At 38.5% G+C, this 24,643-nt stretch overlaps 1 protein-coding gene across 1 annotated transcript in view; it reads right to left on the minus strand.

Annotated features, from left to right (window-relative positions):
- Positions 1-1,104: 1,104 nt before the first annotated feature.
- LOC122815515 overlaps positions 1,105-24,643 on the minus strand; it is a 487,439-nt gene continuing 463,900 nt past the window's right edge. Inside the window, exon 6 of the mRNA XM_044088068.1 lies at positions 1,105-2,494. Within this exon, the coding sequence (XP_043944003.1) occupies positions 2,378-2,494 (117 nt within the window). The 3' untranslated portion in view covers positions 1,105-2,377. The remainder of the gene's footprint in view (positions 2,495-24,643) is intronic.

Raw genomic sequence — 24,643 nt, forward strand, 5'->3', positions numbered from 1 at the left:
CCAACGGGGTTCCTAATGGGGAGGAAGTCCCATAGCCTTCAACAACCCTGAACAATGGATATCTCACAAGTTCATCTGAGCATCTAATAAGTAACTGCCAAATATCAGGCAGACCAGGGTGAACATGTGACTAAGTGCACACCACAGGCAGCATAGGATATGTATTGGCATATGCTAGATCTTGTTTTGCCACCACAGTGAAGTACTTAGTGTATGATACAGAATCCAAGTCTCAATCTGTCATCAAGATTCAAACAAATGTCTCATATCTTGCACCTGAGCAGTAAACTCTAAAGTGGGTCACCTGATGTATCTTCCTCAGCTCTGAATGGACACTGCTTAGCATCAGAAGAAGTCATTCTGGTCCACAGTACCCCTGATTTTCAAAGGAGTACTTGATGGTTAAATCTATTTTGCCATACTGTTACTAAATGATTAAAATTCTGTGTGTGTTAACCCTACAAAACCTAGAACAGAGGCACAGAAACAATGAGAAAGGAAGCATGTGTATGTGTGTGACAGAGAGAGTGTGAGAGAGAGAGACACACACACGCACAAGAATCCAAGGATATAAACACCATTATTCTACACATAAATTATGCTCTTCATATTTCAGCACACATACAGTGTGTTATGTTTTCTAGAGGGTTCCTTAATTACTGTACAAGTGACATTTCCAAATTTCTTATCTACATTTCTTCATGCTGTTTAACTTAAAAAGTGCGTATAACCTGTGTACAACATTTCATGACCTGCATTTTGAGTTGTCTGTTCATTAACTACTGCTATATAATATGGAATTTCTGCAATGTCAGCTTTGTTCAACCATATTCATTCAGCTGCTTTATCACTACCCACCAAAAACATAATACAACTTACAGAAAGACTGAAGAAGTCAGTATAGATGATCCTGAATATAATATTAAACAAGTTTCTATCATTGCAGCTGAAATACAGAAATTACTGCAAAGTAGAACACAGTACATAAGCAAAAAGGGCTACATTTGCTGCATATTATACAATGTATCACTTTGAAAAATCAGTCCCTCTAACTTTTATTATCACTGAATATGAACCATCTGGAATTAATCACAGAATACAGAATAAAAATAGCAGCGTAGCTTTATTTAACATTACAACATCCATAATAACAACATCTACAGTGAAAGTACAACAAAATACTGAAACTGAATTATTAAAGAATGTTTTGCACATGCTGTGGACTCTTGTTTAATAGAATGGAATTTTACATTTTAGAGAGAGTAATTCTCTACTTCCTGAGCCTTACCAAAAATATATGCACAATTAAGTGCTTACTATATGATCAAACTGATCAACTATCACACTTTAAAGAAAAGGTCTTTTGTTATATATTTTATTTGAAGCTTTGTTCCTTCAGATTCATAACTATATCTCATTATTTAATTCGGTAATCTACTGATTTATTTATGTTATAGTGGCTCATATCAGTTCTGTTTATTACCATGCTGTTGGCATTTAAGTTCCAGAGCAGCAATAATTTGCTGATGCAGTAACAAACCACTTATTTGTTATTGTACTTTATACCACTGAAGTAAGCTTAGGCAAAAAGCAAAGCATGAACGTTGAGCAACACATTATATATGTGAACTGCAACTGATAAGGCACAAAGATCAAAGAAAGAATGAATTTCAGCTTCTCAAAAAGAAAGACGATACAGATAAGCATAAAAATGAGTAAAGCTGGATTGCATTGCTTTCCCAACACAGACTAAACTTGCAGTGAGACTAGAATTAATTTTATAAACAATCAGACCTTTATCAAAGTACATACGTATTTAGGTGGGTGTCTATGATCTTGAGAGAAGGAAATGGCATCGACATAAATCTTCCATGGTGCTGTTTCATAGATTCCTCCACAGCCGTGCTACTTCTCTAGGTATTATTAATCATGTGAGCTAACACATACAGGCAAAGACTGATTTACAAAAGTTATAACTGTTTACTGGAAGAGTATCAGGTGTACTGTAAAGGTATTCAGGGATTATGGTTCACAATGTTTGTGAAAATTGCCAACATCTATGTCAACCTGGATGTAAGCATAAACATGATCAAAACATTACTAAAACATTACATTTATGAAAAATAATACAATTTAAGCATGCACTCATTTTAGCAATAGGTTCCGATCTGAAAAATAATAATACAGGAATGGAAGACCATCTCTTTAAAGTGAATAATACATTTGCTGAGACATTATAGTATGCTATTTATCTAAAGTAATACATGGTTTAAATAATGTTATATTTTATTTCATGAAGTATATCCCAATGGATACAAATAAATAAGATGTTATAAACAATATTTATGAAAACAAAATGTACAACATTAAATCAATATTATCTTTGACATCTGAACTGTGCTATCCTATTTTTCGGCCTTAATGTCAGGAAACCTGCAAGGATTGAAAGTTCATATATTGCTTTTGCTTCAGTTGCCTTCCTGCTTGACTCCATCTATTAAAAGGAAACCAAAACAAATTAAATGGTTGCTTGTTTATGTAGTGACATATTTTAAATTACTGCCATAAAAAATGCAAATGCAGAAACTAGAGAAATGTTAAACTTCAGAATCACAAAATCTGTGTGTGTGTGTGTGTGTGTGTGTGTGTGTGTGTGTGTGTGTGTGTATATATATATATATGTGTATATATATATATATATATATATATATATATATATATGTGTGTGTGTGTGTGTATGTGTGTGTGTGCGCTTAGGCAGTTGCGTAGTAGACTGATCAAAGAGTGCGGGAGGTATGCAGGGGGCTTGCCACACCCCCTATAAAAAGTAGTATTTACTGTATTTTTAATTATAATTTTTTGAGTTTCCAGCAGTTTTGTCAGACATTTAGACCATCAGCCGCACAGACAAGGCCAAAAGGTGGATGAGTGTCAATCTATATTAGCAACAAGCAAAACTCTATGCTGGTTAAGTAGGATGATACCCTGGAATTTATTCACATGCAAATCACCACAGACAAAGCCCCATACCATATCTTAGCAAGCTATAGGTCATCCTACATGCCCTTAGAATCCCATAGCTTGCACATAGGCCTACTGGAGACTCTCACCATTAAACCAAATAGGCTATTCATGGGAGAATTTAACTACTCCCTCTATAGACTGGGAAACATACACTGCCTCATACTTGCAGGCACAACAATTCCTGGAATTTTTTTAACAGAAATACCCTTTACCAGATAGTGCTCACACCCACCAGAGGTTCAAATATTCTGGATCTGGTACTCACCAATATGGGAGAGAGCTACACCCACCAATCCCCACCCAGTGTCATGCCCTCACTGGTGAGGTTAGACTACAAAGCTGTCTCCTTTGAAATAAAAATCAACTTGGTAACTCCAGCAAACCGTATAACAGTTAGAAACTATTCCAAAGCCAACTACACCCTATTAAGTGTAGTTTGCCTTTCTGTATAAGATATATGTAAATTTTTTTTCTTTGAGCTTCTGAATATTTAATATCAATGTATTGTATAATGTTTTAGGAGTTTTTCTCCCTGGGCCTTCACTGAAAAAGGGCTATTATTAGTAAAGTCGGACTATTCCCGTTCAACAAATGTAAAATAAAATAAATACAAATGAATAAATAAGTGATAGTTTATTAAAATTCAGTAGCTCTCCCAACCCAAAGTTCAGCACAAACTATGCAGCACTGTTCACAGAGAGACAGAGATGGCACATAAGCTCATAGTAGGTTCATAGGTAAGTGACTAGCTGCCCTAGTGGGCCATTTTAAACCTAACAAATTTCCTTTTCTGTGCTGAAAATAACCTATCCCATTTAGTTATAGATTGGCCTTACCCATCCCATGGTCAATAATTATATATTATCCTTAATGCAAATAATTGGGATCATACTATAGATAACTTGAGGGGACCCATGTACTGGATAAAGGATTTAGGAGCTGCCTATGTTCATTAGTAGTACAGGCAGCAGTCCTGTGATAAATTTTCTGTTTCCCATCTAAGTCGCACTTGAAAATGGACAGTAATGAACTTTGTTTTATACGGATGGGGAGTCCATGCTACAGCAATGGCATCCTCTGCAATATACACCTGTCCCTCCAAACTATTCTGCTGATGTTGCAGAAAAGTTTTAGATCCCTAGAATGATTATTTCTGATGGCATTTGACTTGCTGTCACGCATTAAATCCATCAGAGGACACCTTGTACGCCAGACGCAGGTAACTTCTTAGCAGTCTGTAGGATACTGAGTATAGTGACAGGCCCTTGAGTTGGTCCATGTAGGACATGTTGTGAAGATAGGTGAAGACTGCCAGCCTAGCCAGATAGAATTTTGTAGATAATTCTATCATTTGTAAATATTAATGTAAGCCACAAGCTTGTTCTCTTAAATGTGAAAAGACTGCATTGGATATTGAACTGCAAAAATGTAACAACAGTGCACTCTGCTGTAACAGCTGATAAGTCAATTCTTTGATGCCAAAATTCAGAGCCGATATGTCTAGAAGGAGGCATCCTGCCTACTGTTTTAAGACCAGAGTTAATGGCTAGAATTTGCATGTATAAATGTCCTTTATTGCTCTGGTTTCTGACCAGGTGTAAATAATGTAAATGTAGTTTCTGGGAACACCAGAGAGTGTAAAGAATGATGTCATGTGAAGCAGCTCTGTGTTATCAATTTAAAGAGAAAGAATCACAGAGCTCTGAGCATTTTGTCTTGAGAACATCCAACATCACCAGCACTGCCTGTTTCTAGATGTAAGTTATTTAGAACTGTGCTTTCTCTTAAAAATAGCTAGGAATTATGAAGATTAGACTAAGTGTTTTCTGTGTTGATGTCAGAACGTTTCTACATATTATTTTAAGTATTGTTCTGTGATCTCTGAACTCTTCACTAGCACTGTATAGTGAAGAAGTATTGTCTTGTGTTTGTATTATTTATTATTAAATATTTTTAAACCTTTCAACTGTGGCTATTTTGTGTAGAGATTATTTAAGCTCTAAAAGTACATTGAATGTATATAGTGATACTGTACCGAGTCTTGAGAACATCCAACATCACCAGCACTGCCTGTTTCTAGATGTAAGTTATTCAGAACTGTGTTTTCTCTTAGAAATAGCTAGGAATTATGAAGATTTGACTAAGTGTATTTCTGTGTTGATGTCAGAACTTTTCTACGGTATTATTTTAATTATTTCTGTGTGATCTCTGAACTCTTGACAAGCACTGTGTAGTAAGAAGTATTGTTTTGTGTTTTTATTATTTATTATTAAATATTTTAAACCTTTCAACTGTGGCTGTTTTGTGTAGAAATAATTTAAGTTCTAAGAGTACATTGCATGTATATGGAGATACTATACCAAGTCACTCTAATAAGCCTTGACTGTTCAGTCACACTTACCATTTGGTTAATATTGCACAGTAATAATTGGACACCCTTTCAGAAGGGCCTTTGAGTAGCTGATATTAGTGGGTGGTGGCAGCTGGTACTACCTTTTTGACTGGGCAGAAAAGGGGCACAGCTGGGGAAGCTGTGCCAGCCTTCCACAGGAGTGTCTATGTGGTTATAAATAACTGTTATCTCAAAGTGTGTGTGTCAACTACATGGTCAGGGACATGAAGCACTGGTTGGACAGAGAGGGTGCTGGAGGTTTTAGGTTGCCCACTAGGCTGAGATCTGGACCCTATAGCTGTGCAAGTGGGGAGTCTTATTGGGGACCTGGAGAGAAAGGGAGAAACCAGCCCCAGACTGACTATGATCTCTGTGTGCTCTTAAGGGAAATCGTACTTTACTGTGTGTGTGTATTTATTATCCTTTCCCTATGGATGCCCCTCACTAATGTTAGTGATGAGGATTGAGGCTCCTTGATTTCTGGGCCAGGGCACGGGTGTCACACATGTTGTTTAGGCCATGTATCCTTTTAGTAATGTACCTTTGTGGGCATTCAAGTTGTTGCATGTGTTTGGACAGATAATATGCTAAAGCAGGCATTATTTTCTGTGATTCTCCATAAGCTGGGAATGGGTTTTTTTCTCTTAACAGCTTACACAGAGATGGACAGTTGAAGGGCATTGAATTTTTTGTTATAATGTAATTTGTAGATTTGGTATTAACGAACAACTTTGTTTATCCTGAAAGGGAATTTTTCAACAGATTTCAGGTGTAGCCATGGGGATATATGCTAATTTAGTACTAGCAGACTGGGAACATCGATTTGTATTTAATTCCCCTTTTATGAATCAAATCCATAGGTACTTTAGGTTTTTGGACATTTTTGTTCTATGGAGGAGCGATACATCCTCTTTTGAGAAATTTGTTAAATATTTGGACAGTACTACAGACTTTTTAAAATTCACTTCAGTTTAGGATTCTGAAAAACATAATTTTTTGGATGTGACTATTTGTAAAGTAAAGGTAACAGCAAGTTCAAATCCAGTATATATTATATAATATTTATCATAAAAAAACAGATTTAAATACATTTTTGCACTTTTACACTTGTCACCCCTTCTCTCAAAAGAGAAGTACTGTCAAAGGGCAGATTATACATCTATTCAGTTTAATCTCAAATGACATAACATTTCAACTAGAACTGGATACTTTAATTAATATGTTTAGAGAAAGAAGTTATCCTGTTGCCCTTTTGAATTTGATGAAAACTGAAATTATAAAAGGAAGAAATGACAAACATGCCCTTATTTTGGGTTTGGTAGGAAAAGTACACAATTTAGTAGATGCAGATGTTAAGGAGAGACAAACAATGTTTCAGTTCCCTTTAAAAAATGGGGATACGACAATTCCATTTAATAAAGTAGCCCCAAATGTGTTATAAATTACATATAATTGTTGGAACATCATATTCACAGATGAATTTAAATGTATACTAGGGAATATACCTGTTATAGTATGTAGTAGGGAAAGAAATATCAAGAATGATTTGGAAAATTTCACTAATAAGACAAATTGTTACCCGGTTTCAAAAATGATGAAGTGCGGTCACTGCACATATTGTAAATATATAAATGATGGTCCCTATGTTGTGGTTGAAGGAGGGGAAAGGTCATTAAAATGCCCAGGGAAATGTAATTGCAACACAAGTAAGGTGATTTATTTGGCTACATGCATTTTATGTTCAGTGTTTTATGTGGGCAAAACTACAAGAAAATTAAAAGAGAGAATCTACAAACACATCTATGATATTAAAAAAAACAAGGATAACAATGCTTTGTATAAACATTCATTGCTCTGGTTTCCTTTAATAAGTTTTTTTTTTCATAATAGGGTAAATATTAACAAGGGGGGAGGTGATAACGACGATTTGCTTGAAATGAGAGAGAGTTAATGTGGCAAATACATCTTAACATTGCTATGAAGCCAGGCATAAATGACAGCGTTTCTATTATTAGTATTCTTAAAATTAAGGCTAAAGAAATATAACATGAAATGTGCAACAAAGTGTTTTCTTAAGTTGTTAACTATAATTGATGTTTTTCATGGGTTAATTGATCAACTTGATTAAATGTACATAGGAAGTGATGTCATACTGTAAAACAACTCTGATGAAGTCCCTTTGTATGTTGTCTGGGATGAAAGAACTAAGTTTTATATAAATAAACTGACAGTTATCTACAAATATATGGACATTATCATTGCACTGATAACAGTCCATTTTTGACTCAATTTGGCAGGTTACACTTTACAGTTTCAGGCATATCTTGAAAGATAGATGGAGGAAGAGAGGGGTAAAGTTTGAGTTAAAGTTATCAGCCAGGGGTTTCACTATATCTTCAGCCTCAGTGTTCACGATCAGGTCAGCTGCATTGTGTTTTTGATATTATGAACATAATTAAAAAATGCCTTGTGATTGTCTTTGGCTTGAGTAGCTACAGTATTTTAGCCTCAAACTTGGCTTTTGCAGATTTTATTAAGCTCCTGTGTTGTTTGTTTATTTCAGTGACAAGGGTTCTAACATTTGGGAATTACTCATTACTTTTGGTCAAAATTATTTTTTGTTTTTATTATTAAGCTTGTTGACATTATGGTTTCACCACATGGGTTTGTTTCTGGGGTTTTCCCTGCATCTATGCAGCTGTTTACATGCTGGTATACTCTGGTGGTGTACACTTCTGCATATTCAGTGGAGTTAACTGGGTTTGTTGGGAATTTGAAGCTTGACAATTTATCACTTAGGAATACGTATTTTATCTTAAAGAAATTTCTAAAGATAACTTGTGTGGAAGAGATCTCTGGTTTCAGTTTTATTTTGAAGGAGACTGCTTAAGATGTTCCCATATTAGTTATGACAAGATCCAAGATGCTATTACCCCTATTGGTACTATGTCTAAGGGTATTTGTATTGACATTTGTATTGTATTGCTTGTGCACTAGTGGTTGTGGTGTAGATTTCCCAGTCTATACTCGGATAGTGTGATGACCTAGGAAAATTGTATTGGGTTTAATACTGAGTGATTCTATTTCCTTTAGTAGGAACTGTGGCTTTCTTTTGTGATACAGGGAGTTCTATAGCTAGTTAATATATGGTACATGACCTTTCTAATAGTTATTTAGACATTAAGAAGCTCTAGCACATCATGCTGTTTACCAGCCTTGACGCGAGTGTCTTCTGGATATAGACTGATACACCTCCAAGTTTGTTTCCACTCTTGAGCAGTAGCTGATCTAAACGTGTGGAAGGTGTTACAGCCCTGCACAGATGGAGTGCTCTCTGTTATTTTAAACCATGTCTCAGCCACTGCTCTGACTTCACTTTTAAAGACTTCACTTCCAGAATGAGAATGGCATGTACAGAGTGGAGTTTCTTGTTCAGGCTCCTAATACTGATCAGTAACACCTTCATATTTTCCTTTGCTTGTTCCTTTATGTTGTTAGGTTTATCAGGATACCAATCCCTAAAAAAAAAACAGTATGAGGTGAACGATGTATTTGCCAATATTCAAAACCCTAGAGAGGACAGATACAGGTCATCCTTAGTGAAGCACAGTGTCTGTTGATCGTATCCTCTCAAGCAGACAAATACTGGAACCCTAATGAATGACATCAAAAACTAAGCCAACTATTGAAGTCAATTATATTTTGTTCATATCACGGCATCAACCTTGGGGAAGTTAGAATCCTGCTCAATACTAGGCTCATACCTGCCTAGAACTCCCAGTCTGAGAGCTCCATTACACCTTTCTTCATATAATCCAAGGAGGTACACCTCAAGTCAATGACACCAGCACGAACAATGAGAAAGTCATACTGGTACTTGTTCAAGGACTTAAATGTATAAGTAATCTGATGGATCCTGGCACCAGGCAAGCAGCTGTCACTCTTTCCTTGCTCAGCCTGGTAAGAGGCATACCTGTATGTCTTACAGTGAAGTCACCTACAACAAGCATGTCTAGTTGGATCAATGCCTGCCCTACGGGCTCAGCATCTGTGACACTGGGACTCCTTGTGCTATGTGATCAAGTAGGCTTAATATATGCTGAGCGTGATTTGTGTGCATTCTGTTTTGGAGGTCATTGAGCTTTAGGCAGGTTAATATTTAGAACCCCAGCATATGATGGATTTTGAGCATTGCAATGGCCTTGGAGAGGTGTGATGTGTGTTGAACTGCTAATGATTTTGGTGTCTAAATTTACTCTATAAACAAAGCAGTCACCAGTGGAGTCCCTCAGGTTCCTGTCCATAATGACACCAAGGTCTTTGACAACTTCATCTGAATGCAAAACGTCACTATTAATGCAGTGTTGGTACTGTTTATTATTCTGCCAAAGATGTATAACTGGATGCTTTTTGGCATAAAATGTAAAACGGCTCAGTACCGTCCACTCAACTTCCATTCTTCCAGGTTAGTTGCCATAACTCTGTTTTATAGAGTCAGATTTACTCATCCAGACTTGTCTAGAGGGTGGTACACTTCACATGAGTATTTTAAATACATAAGGAACTGGTAAGGGACCTTGGAGCACATCTTTTGCATATTTCTGCTGTTGGAAACTGTATCCTGTATTCTGACTCTACTCTCTCCGAGTCTCAGCCAGTTAAAAATTCAGTTTTATACATATGGGTTAAGTTTCTTAGTTTCTTAAGTATAGGAAAATGCAAAACAGCAATAAAAGCTTCACTAATAATTTTTCATCCAAAGCATCAGCCATAATTAAAATACTTACTGGATTAGTTATGTAACACTGACCAGAAGTAAATCCATGTTGACTAAACTTGAGGCACAATCTGAAGGCTACATGATTAAAGAAGCCTTTTCAAAGCACTTCCTTAGAATATACACAAGGTTTATATTTCTGAAGTTGTGCACAGTGCCAGCAGTCTTGCCCTTGGGAGCAAGAACAACTTCTGCCTCCCACCATGCCTCAGGAACACAACAGGCTTCTAAAGAGGTCTGTAACAGATATGTTGGAAAAATGAATATAGTGCTTTAACTTTGATGAAAAAATCCTCATTCTGCCCACCCAGCCCTGATGCTGGGTCAACCTTTATTTTAATCAATGCCAGTAAAACTGTTTCTTCAGTAGTCAGGGGGTACAAAATAGCATTAGTCTTGTTTTGCAAATTAGTACTAGTGTTGAAGAACAGAGCTTCAAGGTAGAAAATTTCCCTTAACAATTCAGCAATAATTTGCTAATGAGAGAGAACAGTGTCACCATCCTTTAATGTAATGTTTTTCTGTGCACCAGTGTTATGGATTATAAATGCTTCTGAGAAGTCCAAAAATAGTGAACGCTCTGTACAGTGAAAGCTGAGTTTACCATACAGTTGTTAAGAAGTGTTAAAGTAGAAGTTTCAGTCACTGTCCAGGACTAATGCTGTGTTGTGTGTGTGTCTGAGAGAAGACAACAGACTTTACAGTCATTTTAACATTGGCAAGGTGGATGTCAATGTGCTGCATAAGAATACTTGATAGGTGGACAGGACAATAAAATTAAAATTATTAAAAGCATGCCAGGTGCTTATAAAGTGGGACTACGGCTGTAGTATTCCACAGCTTAAGAATATACGGATCTCTGACGGAGTGACTAGCAGAATTAATTAGCATATCATTAACATAGCACTTGCATGTGCAACTGACTTAACTGCACTTGTTTTAACTAATAGTTTCTTGCTGTGATGTAATAAAACAAACCAGAAGAATAAAAAACATATTAAAAAAGATACATATATGTATGTATCTGAAGTGCATGGAGTGCCGTAATTATGCTCCAAACCTGGAAAAAAGCAAACTTATAAAGCTCTTCTGCAGCACGAGACCTGACCATAATAGCACTTTCAGAGGTCTTCCTAAGCACTGTTAAGGTCAGGTCTCATGAAAGGGATGTTTCTTCACCCTAAAATGTCATTAAATATATTACCCCGTATTTTTGTTTTGGGAAATTTACAGACATCAGTATGCAACTTATTTAACTAAATAAACCGTTCACTGACTTTTTCTTCCACTTATATTTACTCACTGTCTATTTGGTCACTTGCTAAGTGCTTTACAGGCTTTCAAAGCCAGTTTATTTATTTATTTATTTACATTTGTTGACCAAGAGTATCCGACTGGAAGTAGGTCCATTTTCAGCAGAGGCCCGGGGAGAAAAGCTCCACTGTTAAACAAACAGACAGTAGTTACATTGGATTACACAGCGATTAACAATTTAACATAGCAATTAATTACAAACATATTTACAAATGAACATAGTACATCAGTAGACAACTAGAATCTTTATCTGCGAAGTACATAACAGACATTAACAAATGTTACAATACGAAGTTCCTGCTGTATAATAAGTACTAGGCTTATGAGCATCTGAGCTTGCTATAATCAAGGTAGGTAGTGGGGTGGAAAGAAAGGTAGTGGTTGGATGGGGTGGGTGATATTAGAGTGGGAGTTGCAAGTGCATATCCAGCATGTTTTCAGGTGCGTTTTAGTAAAGTTTTGAAGTGGGTGTATGAAGGTACGGATGTAATTGTGGGAGGGAGGGAGTTCCATAATTTGGCTATGGTGCAAGAGAATAGTGCTTCACCAACAGAGTTATTGGCTTTAGTGATCTGCAAGTGATTTTTGTTGTTGGATCTTAGTGGTCTGGTGGTGCGATAGGCTTGGAGTAGATTCTGGAGGGATGGGAAATTTAGTGGATGGTTTACTAGTTTGTAGGTGAGTGATAGTAGATACCATTGAAGGAGATGAGGGAGTTCAAGCCAGCCCAGTTCAGCAAGTGAGAGACAGTGGTGACTATGGTAGGCTGCCCTGTGGCGAATTTGACAATTTTGTTGTAGCAGGTCTCTAGCTTGTTTAGACTGCATTGCCTTAGGTTGGTATATATTGGAGAGGCATAAAGTAGGGTGGATATAAGGTGGGAATTTGCTATTGAAATCTTTGCTGCTTTGGTGAGAAGTTGCTTATTTCTGTATAACGCTCCTAGTTTTTTGTGGACTTTTTTTATGGTTATGGATATGTGAATGTCAAATTTTAGTTTATTGTCCATTTCCACTCTTAACAATTTGGTGTGTTCAGTTGGGTATACAGTGGTGGTGTCTTTTGCTGTGATGTTAAAGTGAGAGTTGTTTTGAGTATGTTTGGTGAGTTGGAAGATGAGTAGTTTAGTTTTGTTTGGGTTGAGTATTAATTGGGCATTGGATAACCAAGTTTCAACAGAGGAAAATGCTTCCTGTGTGACTTTTTGCAGTTTGGGTAGGGACTGGGCTGAGAAGATGATGGTGGAGTCATCTGCATATTGTAAGTGTGTGCCATGTGTGGTGGCAGAGGCTAGATTGTTTGTGAAAATAGAGAAGAGTAGGGGTCCAAGGATGGATCCTTGGGGAACCCCTATGGAGACAGGTAGTTGGGGAGATATGTCATTCTGCCATACAATGGATTGTTGGCGGTCAGACAGGTAACTCTGAAACCAGTTGGTGACTTACTGTGAGAAGGATAGGTTATTGAGGACAGAGATAAGTTGTTTGTGTGGGACCATGTCAAATGCTTTAGATAGGTCTAGGAAAGTAGAAGAGGAGAGATAGCCATTGTTTTTATGCTGAAGGATAGTGTTAGTAAAGGAGAGTAAGGCAGTGATGGTGCTATGGTTTGGTCGGAAACCATGCTGAGTATTGGAAAGGAGGTTGTTAGTAGGGAGGTAGTCTGAGACCTGAGAGTGTATGCATCTCTCTAGTATTTTGGAGAGTGGAGAGAGAATAGCTATGGGGCAGTAATTGGTTAGTTCTGTGGAGGGGGCCACCTTTGTGGAGGGGAATTACATGTGATACTTTCCACAGTGTGAGAACGTAACTTGAGGACAGAGATCGGTTAATCAAGATGGATACTGGGTAGGCCAAAGCATTAGCTGCGATTTGTAGGTATTCAGTTGGGAGGTTGTCTGCTGCTAATTTGGTGGGCTTAAGTTTAGTTAAGAGTTTTTTTATGTTGGAGGTAGGTACCGGAGAAAAAGAGAAGGCAGTGGGGAGATTACTAGTTGAAGGTGTAGGTTGGAGGGGAGGGGGGTTGTGTTGTTTAGCTAGTGATAGCATGGTTTATGTGACGTGAGTGTTGAATGAAGTAGCAATATTTTCAGAGGAGTGAGGGATGTTAGGAGGAGGGGTACTGACTTTACCTGGGTGGTAAGCACTTTTCTCTTAGATAAAACTCCATGTTCAACAATTATAATCAATTCGGTCTCAGACACCTGATAACATGGTTACTAACAGAGACCTGATCGTAACTATATATATATATATATATATATATATATATATATATATATATATATACATACACATATACATACACACATATACATACACACACATATATATATATATATATATATATATATATATATATATATATGGTTTACTGGTTTACTATCAAAATGTTGAAAGGCAATTCTTCAAAGTGTGTTCAAATGCGCCATTTTTAAAATTTCACAATGCCGAAATGAAACATCACAAACTTATAACAGTGAATGTATAGCCTGATTCATTATTACAAGTTTGGCATTGAAAATGGAGATCGTGGTACAGTGTGGATCAGGAAATTTACCCTTTTCCTCACATAATGCAATCTCGGAGTTGGTATATATAATATGCACAGGCATTGGGACACACATACATTTATTTATATATATATATATATATATATATACATATATATATATATATATATATATATATATATATATATATATATATATATATATATATATATATATAAATATATATATATATATATTTATATATATATAGATATATACATATATGTATACACACATATCTTTCTTTTCATCCACAATTTAAAAAATAGTTATCAACATATCAGCTAAGTTCTAGAACATCTCTTTCTCTCTCTTATTTCAATGGTGCAGTATTATTGTGAGGGCAAATCTAAATTAGCCATTTAGAAATATTCTAGCCTGTTGTGAACTATTTTTAATGTCATATTATAAACCATTGTTTGGTCTGGCAGTTTGGCGCAGAGGTTTAAAACTGCCACTACACCTTGACCCTGCAGTGCCAACTCCAGCTTTGGTACAAGACATGATTTCAAGTAACCTAGAGTAAAAAAATAAGGCAAATGTACTCAGAGCTGATTAAAATAAATAAAACACTGAAAGAGTATATCAACTCAAATAACAAAAGACTGGAAAAAATGGTGCAGACTTTAAAAAGATATTCAGATGAGGTGATAAAACTGCAAAGATCAGAGGTCAAAATGAAGAAAAGGCTGGCTGAACATGAGACTGTTCAAGAAGAGATGTTTTAAAAATTAATTTAATTAGGGGACTGAACACCTAGGGAAAACCTGAGATTTCCTGCTGTATCAGACAGGCTGAGAGGAACAGACTGTATTAATTTTATGAAACAACAAATAAGCAACTAGACTGGTATTTCACAGCATAAGTTGTTAATTGAAAGAGCACATCATGTGTATGCTCCAAACCTGGCCATGAAAAAGCAACCTAAACCTTTAATAGGAAAGATGCAATCCTGCCAGCAGAAGGAGTTGATTCTGACAAAACTGTGGCAGAAGGACAAAGTACTAAAAGTGGAAGACAGTAGAATCTGTGTTGAAAATGAAAAGTGTGGGATTACAAAGCATTAATTATATTGGTGAAACATGACAGAACAGGAAAACCTGGAAATACTGATTTTTTTTTAGCTTTATAAAATTGTAGGGGACTCCAAAGAATGTGCTGTACTTCATACAATATATGTTTGGAAGAACATTTAGGGGAGGCGAAAAGGAAGTAAAGAATTAACTAAGTAAAACAAAAATTTATTTTTTTAACAGTAGTGTTTTTATAATGCATGATATAATCTGCATGCTATAAAGTTTTCTTAGTTATTTTCGAGTGTTATGGAAATACTAAAGTAAACAAGTACCCCTGTTTTTCCTTCTTCCTTTCTCCATGTTTATTTTTAAGAAATGTAGGCACAGCAACATAAAAAAAAAGTCTGGTAAAAAGAGCAGGATTCAAGAAAAATTGATGTGCTTTTTTCACTTTTGCATGAAGGAATGATTGGATTAAGGCCCTTGGCTTGCTCTAGTAACAAGTTTTAAGAGAAGAAAAAAGAACATTATTTAGCAAATAAATGAGTGCCTCTGGAAGCAACTCTGTATCTGGTTCTCATGTCTCCTTGGAAACAATCTGATAAAGAACAATAAAAACAGAATACTTATTTCTTTCAATGACTAGGAGACCATGTTTTCTGAAAGTAATAATAAGACAAAATTAAACTGCACTTAGTAGAAGCACAGGCTGCACCATGCATCTTTGCATGAATAAAAAGAAGTTATGTTCTTACCATAATGTTCCATCTGTGTTGTTCATCTTCATTCATTTATTACTGATGGGCACTGGTTCCATCCTTGGAACCGAGTCGGCCTTATAAAAAGCTTGTGGAAGCCAAAAAAACTCTCGAGCTAAACTTTACCCATAGTGCCCCGCTCCCTGTTACCTCAGATCGCATTTGCCTGTGATAAATAAAGCACAGGATTTTTCTGAGCAGGTCCCCTAATGCGAGATTTGGACCAAATCCGAACCTCCAGGAGGGGGGAATGAGGGTGGGAATGAATGAATGAATGATGAACAACACAGATAGAATGTTATGGTATGAACATAACTTCTTTATCTGATGTTGTTAATCTTCATTCATTCCTTATTGATGGGACAGAGTCCCTAGCTACTTTATGTCCTGAGAGTCACTATGGAAGGATGTTCCTGAGCACTACTGAACCAAAGGATGCTCTTCCCCTGGAGACCAAATACAATTTGTAATGAGTGATAAAGCTATGAGGGGTAGCCCATGTTGCAGCTACACAGATATCATACACTGAAGCCCTTGAATGAAAAACAACAGAAGTCGCCACTGATCTGATTGACTGTGCTTTGACCTTGCTCGGTAGAGGAATTGTATTATGTTGGTAAACATAGCATATACAATTTCTTAACAACTTAAAGTTACCTTAGAAACAGAGTTTCCCAATTTTGGCCCTGAATAGCAAACAAATAACTGATCAACTTTGCGTACTGATTTAGTTCTGTCTAGATAAAAGTGTAACTGTCTATGCACATTCAGTAAATGAAGGCAGTATTCGCCTTTGTTTGAGAAGTTTGGAATAAAGACTGGTAGGTCAATTGCCTGATTAATAGTCAGTTCTTAAATAACTTTGGGCAGGCAGGAAGGATTAGCCTGCAGTAATACTCTGTCTTTATGAAATACCATGCAAGGATATTTTATGCACAAGGCCTGAAGCTTGGCTATGCATCTTGCTGAGGTGATGGTTACAAAAAATAGGGATTTCCAGGATAAGAACTTTATATCACAGGTGGCAGCAGGTTTGAAAGGTGATTGTGTCAGTGACTGCAGTATTAATGTGAAACTCCAAGGTTCGATCGTTTCTTTGAAGGGTGGTCTGATGTGCAAGACCCCTTTCAAGAAAGTTATACAGAGACGATGGGAAATTAAAGATGAGTCTTGGAATCCATTGTGGAAGTTTGAGATAGCAGCCAAATGCACTTGAATGGTGGAGGCTGCCACTACTGAATGAAGAAGGCTTGACAAATAATCCAATACCACACTAACAGGGGCTGAACAGGGGTCTAGCTCTTTCTGTCAGGACCAAAAAAGGAATCTCTTCCACTTGCTAAGGTAGATTTTCCTGGTGGATGGTTTGTGTGAAGCCAGAAGAATGTTATGTACAGGAGAGGTAAGGTTATTCTGCCTGGTAATAACTGGAAGTGGAGAAACCAAGCTGTCAGCTTGAGACTGAGACTGGATATATTTGGGTGTATCAACCCCTGTGGATGCAACAGTAATTCCAGAGTTGGATCCAGAATCCATGGTTGGTGTACTAGGTGAGGCTAAAGGAAGGGGAACCAAACTTGTCGAGGCCAGTAGGGTGCAATGAGGATTACTCTGCTTCTCAACTGAAGGGCCTCCTTTAGAAATTGTGGAATCAGGGAAAGGGGAGTGAAAGCATAAAGAATCCTGTGGACCAATCATGTATTACAGCATCCCTTGGGGACTCCACCTTGCGGGGGGATTAGGGCAAAGTAGCTGCTGCATTAATGATTTGCTGGTAAGGCGTATAGGTTGCAGCAAGGCTGGCCCCACTGGCTGAAGATCTTCGGTGCTATGGTTGCACTGAGGGACCATTCATGAGGCAGGAGGATGCATCTACTCAGTTTGTCTGCAATCACATTGGAAACCCTGGGAATCTGCATTGCTATCAGAAAGCGGTTGGAAGCTATCGCCCATTGCCAAACTCTCATGGCCTCTCGACACAATGGGTTGGACTTTGTTCCCCCTTGTTTGTTGATAAACCAGACCACCGACATGTTATCGGACTGGATAGCAATTGTCCCTGACGAAAGGACAAATTGAAATGCATGCAGTGCTAGAAGCACTGCCATCAGGTGTAGAACACTGATATGCAGATTGGCTTCCACAGGGGACCAAGTGCCTTGGACTGTCTTTCCCTGGAAGTGCCCCCCCACCCCACCCTATCAGGGAAGTGTCCATGGCCATTATGGCCTTGGGCTGAGGTGGGAAGAAAGGACGACTCCATAGGTCTTCTTGTGGCTTCACCCACCAAGTCAAATCTTGTTTGCATATGTTTGTTATGCGGATCTGAAAGGACATAGGGTGATTCGAAGGGGACCACTGTGTTAGTAGGAGCCATTGAAGGAGTCTTATGTGCAGTCTTGCCAGGGGAATTATTGTAATTGATGCTGCCATTGAACCTAGCAGTTGAAGGACAGTCTGAGCTGGAATTTTGTCTTGGGAGAGTATTACTCGGAGTTGGGACCTCAGTCTTTCTAATCTGTGATTTGGAAGGTCGACTAGGCAAGACTGAGTACTGAAAGTTGCTCCTATGAATTCCAGGATTTGCGAAGGAGTCAGCTTGCATTTTTCCCTGTTTATTGAGATTCCTAGGTAATTTGCTAGTGCTAGAGTGTAATGTAAAGCTATAACCAGTAGACACTTGGAGGGGAACGGTAAGGAACCAATCACCTAAGTAGGGAAACGGTTGGAATACTTGCAGTCTCAAGTGAGCTGTTACCACTGCCATGCATTTGGTGAACATTCTGGGAGCTGTAGAGAGTCCAAAGGGAAGCGCCTGGAATTGGTAATGACTGGCTCCCAGCTGGAAGCGAAGGAATCTTCTTGAGCATGTGTCCATTTTTATGTGATAATACACATCCTGAAGATCTGTCGAGCACATCCAATCGTCTTTCTCCAGGAAGGGTAAGATAGACTGAATCAGAATTTTGTTTGGTTGACAAATTTGTTCAGAATGCTGAGATCCAAGATCAGTCTCCAGTCCCCTGTCTTTTTTTGCACTAAAAAGAACCTTGAGTAAAATCCAGATCCTATTTGGTCTGGTGGGACTGCTTGGATGACTCTTTTTTGAAACAGCTTTCGTATTTCTTGAGCTGTTGCTTACCTTTGACTAGGTGGAACATCGAGAATGTGCCTTAATGGCTTTGGGCAAAAATTGAAAGGTATGTGGTAACCTCTGGCAATTATAGTCTGCACCCACAAATCTGTGGTTACTGTTTACCAGGCAATGTGGTGCAGAGAGAAAATGTCCCCCAACTTCTTCCAGAGGAAAGCAATCGGGCCATTCTTCAGGAGTGCTGGTAGGGCTGTCCAGAGAAAGAATCTCTGGATCCCTGGTTTTGTGGACCCCTTTGCCTCTGTAGGGGCATCTACCAGATGAGTTACCCCCTCTGCCCCGGGGGGTATACTTGCTACATGTGTCACAAAAAGGATCCTGGGATTTCTTGTGCCACATCTTTCCACTCCTCTGATTCCTACAGTAGGATCTTTGGGGGGTAGAAAAATGTACGCCCATGGCAGACAGGGTCTTGCTGTCCTTTTCACACCTGGCTACCGTGTCTTTCACTTTTAGGCCAAAGAGGGAAGAAGCTTCCACTGAAGTGTTAAGAAAGAAAGACTTAAAAGGGTCAGCAAAATCACAAAGGCACATCCAAGTGTGACATCTCATGACAATGCCTGAACCTGCAGCTCTAGCTGCTCCTTCGGTAGTGATGAAGAAGTTGGATACAGATTCCAGGGTTGCAAGCTGTGAGGGAACTTCGTCGCGGACCTTGTCAGAAACTGCTCCTGCCAAATTTCCAGAGAGTTCTGAGATTAGGTCTCTCTGGAGCCTGGTAAATGGTGCCAAGTAATTCAAGGACCGAATGGCAAAGGTCGATGAGGCAAACACTTGCTTCCCTAACCTGTCCATTGCCCAAGACTCCCTGCTAGGGAGATGGACAGTATGGCTCTCCTCGGTGCACTCCTTAGTGGCCGCCACCACCACCACCACCACCATACCATCTACCGGAAGGCCTTTGGACCAATGCAGACTTTCTTCTGGTGGGGATAAAATTTTGCCTGGTCTCTAGGGGATTGGTTCAACGGTATCAGGACTATTTCATGCGAGCTGCATGACAAGTTGGACTATTTCATCTGCATGCGGGGTCACCCAGGAAGTAGAGGGTCGAGCACAAAAAGCCTGGAAGAATATGGACTCCTCAGAGGAAGGGTTGGTGGGCTTCCAGCCTCCCTGGTGTTTCAAGATTTCCAGTATGTCTCTGAAGGAGACATCCTCAGTGGGCAACCGTGGGGACCCCTCAGTTTCATTGTAGTCTGAATCATCTGTGAGGGACTCTTCAGGGGAGTCCACGTGCTTCCTCTTGCACGATCTCTTACATGGTACCTCTTCAGTGAGGGCTTCTGAAGAGGACTCTGAAGAGAGGGTTCCCTGTGGTAGGGTATCTTGAGGCTCTTGTGCTCTATGTTCTGATGTGGTGGACTGTGTCAGCTGTGGTTCAGAGGGAGGCTATAGATGTTGTTCAGACACCGAAGGTTTGCCTACATAGGCAAGGGTCCTCTCCATCACTTGGAAAGCTGGCCCGCCTGAAGATGAGTGGGAGCCTGGAACCGAGAGGGACGACCTTGGAATCGGGGTCACACCCTGCTCCGACGAACCCACTTCCAAGGAAGAAGCCCCAAGAAGACTTGGTGCTGCCAAGACTCTCGGAAACGCAGTAGATGGCTCCTTAGGAAAAATTGGTGCTGGCAGCCCAGTCATGATCCCAAAGATGGCTCGGCTCCAAATGAGTTGATGACCAAAGGGATGGCTCTGGAACCACAGAGAGGTCCACCAGTGGAACCGAAGGAGTAGGAACCGAAATAGGCATCGGTGTCAGGTGCTTTGACACCTGCAAGGACGTCAAAGGAGGAGAATATGCAAGAGTCTGTGGAGGAAAGTCTCCCAACTCTGGTTGGGAAGGGAGTTTTGGAAGGTGCTGAAATCCCTCTGGCCATCAAGAGCTGATCTACAAGTCACACCACATCCAATTCCAAGAGGCTCCTGCAGGAGTGCACTGATATCCCTGACGGTGAATCGGGCTGCTCCAAGAAAGGGCTATATTGTTGCCCAAAGAATGGATCCACCGTAGAGGAGTACTGGGTCTGAGCAGTAGTTTCTCTTTTTGACACTGTGGTTTTAGGACCAATAAGATGCATGGGGGGGGGGGGTTGTGACCACTGTAGGGTAAACAATTTTTGTTGCTGAAAAAGACATTGGAGTTGAAGTGGCAATCATAGGCATGTTCAGTGCAGTAGTCTTTATTGGTATCGAGGGTGGCACCGATGTACATATTTTTAGTTCTGGAGCTGAGGATGGCACTGTGGAGAGGGGTGGGTGAGAACCTTGTGCTGAAGCTGATGAAGTAAATTTCAGAATTTTGGTCTTTGGTTCCGAAGGCTTAGATTCAGTGCCATGGGGTGAAGATGGAACCAATTGGCTCTTATGTTTGTGTTCTTTCTTGGAAGGGGGTGAGCCCACTGACGCAGAAATAGCCTCTGCAAAAGGGGGTTTTAATAGGCCCTTGAGTATCAATTTGTTTTTTCTCTCGTTAATCGTGTGAGAACTAAACGCCTTACAAATTTCGCATGGAGGATGTATAGATAGGTGGGGACACCCAGACAGTAGACGCAAGAAGTATGGGTGTCCAAATTCGGCATTTTGTGACCACAATGGTCGCACTGTTTAAATCCGGTTGGTCCTTTCTTTTCCGACATAGCTTAGAAGGACAATCCAAAAAATAACACACACACTAAACAGATTAATATACATTCTAAAAATAAATAAACAGAGAAGGAAGAAAAGTCTAAACTCTCTCTCTCTCTCTTTTTTAACAGATAAAGGAGGGAAAGAAGAGAAAAAGGGGGAAAAATAGCAGCAATGGTATTAGGGAATTACCTCAGAGGGTAGAGGAAAAGGCCCATACCAGTGATGGTACTAAGAATACCCATAAAATTGGTAGGAAACGAGAAAGGGAGGCACTAAAATAGATATATAAACTAGTGACTAACAATTAAAGTACTCTATATATATATATATATATATATATATATATATATATATATATATATATAAAATAATAAAATTTAGTATTAAAGAACTATCAAAGGAATTTTTAATAGAAAACTTCTAATCACTTAGCTGAGAGCTGGCTTGACATGTCTTGATAACTACACAGCAAATGAGATCTGAGGTAACGGAGAGGGGCACTATGGGTAAAGCTTAGCTCGAGAGTTTTTTTGCTGGCACAAGCTTGTTAAAAGGCCAGCTCAGTTCCGAGGCTGGACTGACACCCATCAGTAAGGAATGAATGAAGATTAGCAACATCATATCCTTCCTTTAAGGTTAAACCAAATCTGTGAATGTGGCTGTCAGTCTGGGATAACTGTTCCTATTAAGAGGTTAAAACTGCAATATTTGAAGAGGTACATGTTTTTGTGTGTTAGTATTATGTTATTAGCCTTTAGGTATGCACTGGGGGAGTATTTTTTTTTGAGTGCTTTCAATAAAACAAAAGGTTTTGTAAGATGTGACATAGGTTCAAAGAGATATGACAAGAAACAACTGTATAAAAGATCAACCTGCCAAACAAAGAAATTAACATGTGAATTTGATAAAAAAGGTTTTCAGGACGGTTGTTCAGTGGAACACCTGGGACAAAGGAAAAGAGGACTACTTACATTAATTACAAAAGGAGTTCCAATTGTGATAGAAGAGGATAAAACAGATAATAATGGTAGATTTGTAGTACTAGGAGGCTACTGGCAAGACAGGAGGATTACACTGGCATGTGAAGATGTATCTGGAGGCCCGGAAGGGAAAATGTAACAAAGAAGAGTGGATTTTTGAAGATATTTATTAAAATATTTGACATGGAAGATATGAATTCAGTAGTAGGAATTTGGAGTGACTTTACATATTATTCCCCAAGATACAAAAACTGGTCTAGACTAGACATAACATATGTTTTGCAAGAACACGTGCATTTAATTCAAAGTTTTGACATGCATCCAATAACTACTTCAGATCATGCGCCAACAATAATTAAAATAAAAATGCAGGGTAATGAAATAAAATGAGATGCTGGCGCTTTCCCACCTGTATGTCAAAAAGAGAGGTATTTAAGGAATGGGTAGTGGAAATTATTCGGGAGTTATTAGAGAATGTAGAAATTTCTTCTAAAATATAGCTAGGGAGTGGGATAAAATTAAAGTGGGGTTTAAAAATAGGGTGGAAATAAAGAGAGATGGTTAAGAAGTAATGAGAATTAATTACAGGGACTAACAAAGGTTAAAGCATTGCAGAACAGGGGGAATTTCACAGAACAAGAACAGGAGCAATTACAAAATGATGAACAGAAAATAAGGGATTACCTCAATAATATGCATGAGTTTAGAATGATTGCTGTTACGCAATTTTTTTTTAATAACTCCAGACACAAAAACTTTTAGCATAATAACTTAGGCAACAGAAAGTAGAAAAGTTGTCCCAAGCATTGGGAGCCTATAATAAGGAAGATAACAAGAGATGATGTAGAGGTACTAGAAATATTTTGAACATTTTATGAAAGTATGTATAAAGCACAGAAACGTGGAAACCAAGAAAAGGTACAAATGGAAATGTTTATGGAAGAATTAAATATGCCAAGCTTAGAGGTACATGAGGCTCAATTACTAAGAGTTAGGATAGGAGGAGATGAGATAAAAATGGTGATGCATGACCAATCCAAAAAAAAGTCCCCAGGAATAGAAGGTATTCTCGTGGAAGTTTGGAAGCTAGGAGGAAAAAATGATAAAGATCTGGAAGTTTTTTTTTTTTTAACAGTAATTTAACAGGAGGAGATTCACCAATATCCTGGAAGAAAGTGGTGGTGGCTGTAATACCTAAAGAGGGTAAATGACCATCAGATCCAGATTCATACAGGCCCATTTCAATCTTAAACCACGATTATAAACTGTTTTTGTCTACAGTGCCAAAAAGAATGGTAAGAATGGCAAAGGTGATGCCAAATAGGATAGATATGGATCAGTGTGGTTTTGTGGAGAGGAAGCAAACCTTTGACAACATTAATAGAACACTGATAATCCAGAGGGAAGCAGAATGTAAGAAAATACCACTGTTGTTTGTAGGTCTTGATTAGAGAAAGCATTTGACAGAGTAAGCTGGGAGTTCATGAGCAGGGCAATGGAAGTATTTGCATTCCCTGATAAAACTGTAAGCTTGATAAAGAGGATATATGAGAAATCAGAGGTAAAAATTAAAGTGGGTGGGTTCCTCTCTGATAATTTCTGTTTGAGCACTGGAACCAGGCAGGATCGTCCTCTTTCCCCTTTGTTATTTGCATGGTAGGCAAGAAAAGCTGGATCTACTTGCAGATGATATAATTTTATACCTGATAAAACTAGAATAAGGACATTTCAGTGTTGTGGAACATTTTGAGACAGTTTCAAATCTTTTTAGGATGCAAAATTAATGAAGCTAAAACAAAGACAATAGCTATAAATTATGTACCCACACACGAATTGGTTCAGCAATATCCATATTTATGGGGACATGATAAAATGGTGTACTCGGGAGTATGGATTAAAAAGGATTCTGGTGTGGCAGCTAAGGATATGTGGGAAGAGACTAAACAAAAGATAATACAAACACTGAGAAATTGGAGGCTCTGTTTTACGGATATGAATAGAAAGGTACAAGCAGTTAAAATGCTTTTAGTCCCTTTAGTTTTATAC

This window comes from Protopterus annectens, chromosome 11.part0, assembly GCF_019279795.1.
Source record: "Protopterus annectens isolate FY-2018-M chromosome 11.part0, PAN1.0, whole genome shotgun sequence".
Classification (NCBI taxonomy): Eukaryota; Metazoa; Chordata; order Ceratodontiformes; family Protopteridae; genus Protopterus; species Protopterus annectens.